The sequence below is a fragment of the Fulmarus glacialis genome, unplaced genomic scaffold, assembly GCF_000690835.1.
Source record: "Fulmarus glacialis isolate BGI_N327 unplaced genomic scaffold, ASM69083v1 scaffold35772, whole genome shotgun sequence".
NCBI classification, from domain to species: Eukaryota; Metazoa; Chordata; class Aves; order Procellariiformes; family Procellariidae; genus Fulmarus; species Fulmarus glacialis.
In genome coordinates this window covers 58,025-65,236 of record NW_009200390.1, presented here as the reverse complement: position 1 = coordinate 65,236, position 7,212 = coordinate 58,025, and the positions used below count along the sequence as shown (strand labels likewise).

General features: G+C 40.7%; 1 protein-coding gene across 1 annotated transcript in view; it reads right to left on the bottom strand.

The window, feature by feature from the left end:
• Nucleotides 1–732: 732 nt before the first annotated feature.
• Nucleotides 733–7,212, bottom strand: part of POU6F2 (POU class 6 homeobox 2) — a gene marked incomplete at its 5' end in the record, with an annotated part of 57,704 nt that continues 51,224 nt past the window's right edge. The window contains 2 exons of the mRNA XM_009573593.1: nucleotides 733–1,301; nucleotides 4,620–4,788. Coding sequence (XP_009571888.1) covers nucleotides 797–1,301; nucleotides 4,620–4,788 — 674 coding nt within the window. The remainder of the gene's footprint in view (nucleotides 1,302–4,619; nucleotides 4,789–7,212) is intronic.

Below are 7,212 nucleotides of genomic sequence, written 5' to 3'. Positions count from 1 at the left end.
ATGCAAACCAAGATGTACACCCTTAGAAGAGAAATACCAAACCCCGCAAATCACAGTAAAAATAAATTATTTTTGGCACCCAAACACTTGGAGATTGCAAAACTGTTGACTAAAAGAAAAGGAAAGAAAAGAAAAGGAGGTGACCGCTATGGAATGGCTTTAACACCTCTTTGTACACACCTGCAGGGGGTGCGAGCAAGGATGAGAGAAATTAATCCTGTTGTTTTCCTTTTTGCAAAATACAAATGTAAAAATTCGTAATGCAATTTCACACTCGTAAAAGAGTAGACTAACAATCTAGTTTGCAATGCCATGTTTCTGACTTTGGTTAATAGTTTTCATAGTGAATCAGCACTTGATACCTGAAAGGCTACAATCACTCCTCCAGGTGGCAGGCTTGTATTCGCTTTTAAACAGATAAAAGTTTTTTTTTTTCTTTTTTGTTTTGTTTTTTTTTTTTTTCCTTAAAATGTGTTCACATTTTCATAATATACAGAAAAAAAGTAAGCAGTTATTTGGTTTACTTTAAGTCCATTTAAAAAAACTGGCTTTTTCTTTTTTTGGGAACTAATTCTACGACACACACACTAAGTGTTGTGTATTTTGTTGTTTTGTTTTTTAAATAGGAAAACCCACGGACATTTATAAACTGTCCTGTCCTTCTTGTAGTTTTCTCAGTCTTTTACTTACAAGGGTGATGAACAGGTATTTTCACAGAGTTCGAATGGTTACGTTTCTGTTGGTGCGGGTTTTTTTGTGTGTGGTTTTGTTTTGTCTTGTTTTGTTTGTTTTGTTTTTAGGAGTTTTCTTCCAGAGAGTCTGTTAAAGGCTCCATAGGAACTGCTGTCGCAGGCTCGTGTTGTTTCAAACGTTTAATTGTGTTCTTCAGTGCTTGCCTCTTATTGCAGAACCAAACTCTAACTACTTCCCGGTCATAGTTCAGTTTCTCTGCAATCTCTGTCATTTCTTGCCCAGAGGGGTGCGTGTTCTTCTCAAAGTGGGCATTCAAGATCTCAAGGGCTTGTGGCGTGAATGAGGTACGCCTCTTGCGCTTTTTGGATGGTTCGCTTCCGATAAACTCGGTAAGGTTCTGCATACCTGCTCGATGGCGGGCCTCAGCCTCAGCCATCCACCGCTCAAGCACCGGCTTTATCTTCTGGGCACTTTTAGGGGTGATGTCCAGCTTTTCAAACCTGGCAGGATACAAAAGGCCAGGATTCAGTTTGGCTGTCAGACTGCTAGCTATAGTGTTCTCTTGGGCTTCCTGTGGTAGGAAAAAGTGGCTTCTCAGGATGGTGTGTCTGAGGGAAAATTGAGAAAGAAGAGTCTTACACTGATGCTCTGCCAGGGTGGGACTTCCTGCCTGCCTGACTAATTGACTGGCAGAGGTAATTTACAATGGATTACGAAAACTATCAGATAGGTATATCTATAAATAAATACATATAGCTAGATATTTAAGCTAACAGAAAACGAGCACTACAACAAAATTCTAAGTACACTAAATAATACAGGTTATGAGTCGAGTTTTCATATTTCTGATGATCTTCAAAACCCTTAAGACTAAGTCTAATTACAGGAAATGACATCAAAGGTAATTGCTCTTTATCATCCCGTCTTTGTGATTAATCCTTTTGTTTCCCATCCCATCCCACGTTGTCCAAACACCACAGCTTTAATAATACAAACCAACAGCAGTTACTAGCCTCTGAATATCAGGTTTCCCTTCCTTTCATTTTTCAGCAATTTTCACTGTTTGCAAGTTAACACTATATCCCTTTTCTGGGTCGGAAAAAGATTCCCATAGCTACGGTAGTGTTCAGCTGAAACAGCTGGACACTTTGCAATTATCTTGACTGCCCCCACAATGTGCAAAGACAGACTCATGTTTTCCAGATGAAATCCAGCATAATAGTCTACTAATATGCTGTGGCACCAAGCTGGGTTTATTGTGGGATTTCTGCAAACTGTACCAGAATGATATCATTTCCTGTAAATGAGGTCTTCTATATATCATTTTGCCATCAAAACTCTTTTGCCAAACCAGATTTTACAAGTATTATAAAACATCTGGAAAAGCAGCCACACAAAGCTTTAATCCTTTCAAAAACAAGCAGAAGAGCTGAGTTCACATTTCAAGTCTTATAATACAAGTACTCGTTTTTCTTTCATTTACCGAGTTCATCCTCTCTTGCTACGCATTAAAAAAGTCTTAACCCAACTCCTCTGATGCCACCCATTCGTATTTCCCCACTTCGCCTATGTCCACGCAGCACATCGCGGTGTTTAACGCTGTGGAAAGGCAACAATTATTGCGCGGCGCTGCTGCACTCTCCAGCCCGCCCAGTGCTGAAGCACCGCTGCCGCCACTAATCACAATGTGCTCTGGAGATGAGACCGACCGAATCAATGCCTTTGTGCAAAGCAACTCGGTGACTGGCGTTGGCAATTTTTAGTGTCTCTATTCAGCACATGGCAGCTGCAGAAAATATTCCAGCAAGAAAAAAAGCATTTCTCACAAAAAAAAGAATAAGCCAAGTAATAATTTCAGACAATAACACTCCAAAGAATTTGTAACTGGTGCCTGGGATCCTAGTGGTGGTGGTGTGGACTGCAAGGTGTCCTTCCTTGGTGTCCAGTGATATTTCAGGCTGAAGTGTATGTTCTAGAATGCATTGTCTCAAGTTAAGAAAATGCTGTTGTTTGGATGCAGAACATATCAGCAAGGTGGTATATTGCTGATATGACCTGCACAGGCCACTAGGAGACCCTACTTCTGTCTCTGAGTTGGTCGTTCAACTCGCTTGCCTTACTGCCCCTTCCGTTACCCTGGAGTTCGTACTGATACTCCTTTGTTATCACTAAAAGAAAAGTTAAACCCACTATTTCTCAGGAACAGCATACTGCCACTGAAGCGGCTTGTCTTAGGGTGTAACAAGAAATGCACAGTCATAGCAGGTGATTACACCCTAAAGTGATATTCATCGGCGGGGTCAAAGGAAATAAAAAAACCTATAATCTTGCAAGTATTTGGGACCAACTTCTGCAGCCAGTCCTCATGTTCTGAGCAATCTGCCCCTCTAAGGAGCCCTCTGTAAAAGGTCTCCACATTCTGGGGTTTTGTTAGCCTTGTCTGTGCTCCAACTTCATCTTTATTGGGGTTTTCATGATAATCGGTTAGTGGGAAACCCTTTCTCTTAGTAAAATTCAAACCATCCCCAGTGGTTTTCTCAGGTGTGAAGTAGATGGAGGAAATGAGAAGACAGCAAACTAGACAAAAGCAAAGGAAACTGCAATTTATCACTTTAAAGTATAGTATGTTAAACAGCAGGCTACAACAAATTGGCAATTGCTAAAAACTCCACCGTTTTAGGCATTCTTTACCAATTGACCACAGGGAAGAAAAAAAAAAAAATTAATCCTTAGCAACAGGGAGCAATAGCATTCATATCATTGGCATTGCTTGTTAGTGTTGATACTGCAGTACATGTTGTTTGGTATAACGATATACAAGTCTTGAAACAAATTTCCCAGCAGTAGTATCCTTGTATAGACTGAATAAAGGTTATTTTCTACAGGGAGGTATCTTATAAGAAAAAACAGTAGGGGAGACCATAGAAGTAAGAGGATCCTATGGAGCTTTTTGTATTTAACAACAATCAATGGGTTTTATGGAAAATCATTGAGCAAAATGTGAGCTGCAAGCTCACTACCCCATACTGATGTTATTTATAACCTTAGTCTTAAACTGCAGGAAAAGTACACTTCCGTTCTATGGGGAATACATTAAAAGTATAAAGAGCAGATAAAAAGACAGAGCATTTCATGGATCACCAAGAACAAAATCCACTTAAATAAGCTTAGAGTTGGTTTCTTGGCTTTCACTGATGGAGAAGGACTATAAGGCATTGCCCAAGAGGAAAAAGCTGTTACCTAAGTGTGTTTGTTACCTCATGCATAAACATGGGATTACTCTAACACACATACATGCATATACAGTGTTTGCTTCTAACTACTTTAACTCTGGCAAGACTGTATTATCATTTCTTATGATTAGGGCAGATTTCTACTTCTGCTTTGCATATATGGGTTGTCTGTTTAAACATCTGGGTGATAAAAGATGAATAGCTGCTGGTTTGCAAGATAGCAGGAAGGATAATTTTTTCCCTTCTGTGTTGCCTAGGTAAATCATCATTAACATCCTATATGTGAAGTGCTAACCACAGTAATACAGGTTTTAACTTAGCAGGGATGCAGCCATGAAATATTTGTTCAGTAACCCTATCTGTAGAAAATGGCACAGTATGAAGAGGGTCAGCTGGTGCTTATCCAGCATCAGCGGGGTCTCCAGCTCATCTACTGAATTAACTCTCAATGCCAGGAACATTGTTTCTCACTTGTTTAAAAAAGTAGGAGGGAAAAAAAAGACTAAAGTTACTTTAGAGGTACACAGTAAGAACATTTTAGCTGCCAGATACCAACATTATTGGCTAATTTAAGTCCCAGATTAAATAATACGTTCTGAAGACATGAGACTCAAACACAAGCATGCTCCTCGCAATAAGCTGAATAATTAAGAACAAATTGAGGAGAGAAGAGTTTATGATGTAACTTGTTACCTGCAGATGGCAGACTGGCTATAGGCTGGGCCTTCGGTGGCGCTTAGGGCTTGGCCAACTTGAGTCTGTGTCAGGCCAAGGGACAGGCGCCGGATTTTAAAAGCTTTGGCAAATTCTCGGATTTCTTCCAGATTCACCCCATCCACCTCTCCAGTGGCTGTTTGAGGATCTGTTGAAATATTTTTTCAATCATGTCAGTTTTTCGCGTCAATATGAATGGGCGAGGCTTACACCAGTTTTCACTGTCAAGATGTTCATGTTCATATTTTTGAATACTTATCCCTTTCTGTTCTTCCCCAAATAGAAACAGCCTTGCCTTATCAGGTGTGTTACGAAGCATGTTCAGATTGCTAAAATGCTAACTAGGCTGCAGTGTTTCCAGGTGCTGGGGAAAGGTTTTCAAAGACATAATTTGTTGCTGAACTCCTGTCCAACTCACCTCCGAGTGAGGCAGTGCCTGGGCTCCTCACTGCCATTTGTGCCTTGCAAAATCTCCCCCTGGCTGACAAGTCATGTTTCCCGTTTCCCTTCGTATCACATACAGAAGGAAGGCTGGTGTTAATATATTTATTTGCAGTCTGTGGGGAGGGCTAAATATACGCATGAGTTGCTTGGGTTTTTAATCTGAAAGCAAGACTTTCTGCTTTATCTAAAACTAATGCCAAATAAGGAGATTCACAAACCTTCCTTCCCTTTTGCACAATACCCCACCCAAACCACCAGCGAAACGTCCAAAATAACCCAGCAAATGAACAAGCCCAAACCAAATGCTGCCTTTAAAAACTACTTAATTTAAAAATCATCTTTTAAAATATGCCCATCTGAGAAGCAGCCTTTCAAGCTTTTCATTCTGCCTCCCATCAGGTTGATAATCAAGGAGCAGCAACATCAGCCATTAGGTTTCAGATGGTAATGCTGCACAATTTTTTCCTTTTACATTAGCCCCTCAGAAGATAATGCTTATGATGCTGTGAGAATAAATCTGTCCTTCCTCTCCATAGCAGTTTACTGACTGAAGCCTTTGTCCCTGAAAGGGCACATAATAAAGCATGTCTACCACAGGAAAGCTCCTTTGGTGCTGGATAACTCGGTCAATTTAGGACTTATCAAGGGAAATGACACAACAGCTGGAGAATGGAACTTTTTTTTCTCCCCAAGCTACTGATACCTGGCTAAATAAAAGCGTTTGCCAAGTCGGAGACAGCATGGGACTGGGATGGTGGAAGATTTCAAAGTGTTGTGCAATCCTGCGTGTAGTGAAGTCATTCTCCCAGCGAGACATCTCTATTGTTCTTCACCTCATTCCTCAAACTTCTTAGGTGAAAAGTTTGCAGCACAATAACCCATCAATTTCTGTAAATGCAAGCAGTTTGTCCAAGGACGGTGCTAGACTACATTACTATTCTGAACCCTGTATCAGAGTGGCTCCTGCTAGCACTGCTATAGCTAAGGGCTTGTCAGTATTACAGTAACAAAGCTTTTATTTTCAGGGGTTTATAAACCCGATGTAGAATTCCCTTATGATGGAAATGTCCTATAAAAAATCTTTTAGTCCAATCATAGACAGAGGGAAGAGGGTTTTCTGCTGTATAAATTTAGCCTATATCGATTCGCAACTTGAGTGTAAGAAGCACACATAGCAACAGTATTTTAAAAATACTCGCATATGCAACCAGGGACCACATGAACTATGCATACAGGTAAACATGCACATAGGTTGAACCTAGTTTTGACAAAGCTCCATGCTCAGAATCGTCCCTCCTGTTGTCAGCGCTGTGCTTGAGCTCACCTGTGCACACATGCATGCACTTATTCACTATAAAGCTAGGGCACGTATTATTTGGTTTTAAGTAGTTGGTGCTATGACACTCGGGTTTGTAAACTGCTTGCCTTTAGAGGTGTGAAATTTTCCTACTTACCCTATGTACAGTCTATCTAGCATACCAGTTCTGATTTTCAGAGACACAGAATGGAGCTGGATGCTTATCTGCCCTTTGGGTCTCTGAAGAGCAACTAATAAATGTACAAAATATCATAAATGATAATGGCCTCAAAGATTCCCTTGAGCAAAGTGCACTAAGATGTGACATTCCTCACCTCTTTTGTTCCTTCGCTTTAAGGCCTCTGACTTAAGGCTCAGACTAACTCTGACTAATTGTCCTGAGAAAGGACAATTCGGGTGTTCCCAAAGAACTTTCAAAGTAGCAAGAACTATGGCAACTGGCACCTGTGAACCTCCCCAGTAATAAATAGGAATAAAAAGGGAGGTAAGGACGCTAAGGGGTTATTTGCTTGCACATGATCACAAAGAAATTCTGCCAAGTTCTGCTGGATCTTTCTGGTACGGCACTGTTGCAAGAGTGAATGAATATCATGAAAAGTCCTTTCCTGCTCAGGGGGCTTGGACGAGGGAACAATTAGGCTGAGCTCTCCTTGAGATGAGGAAAAACCCTGTGATGCACGCCAGGAATATGGGAGTAGGTTGTAATATATGGCAGAGTATCTGTTGAGAAAGAGGCTTCATTCTTACATAGTGTCTTTGGGAGGAGGAAAGTACTAATAGAGGTGGACCAAAACACTGAAGCCTTTTATC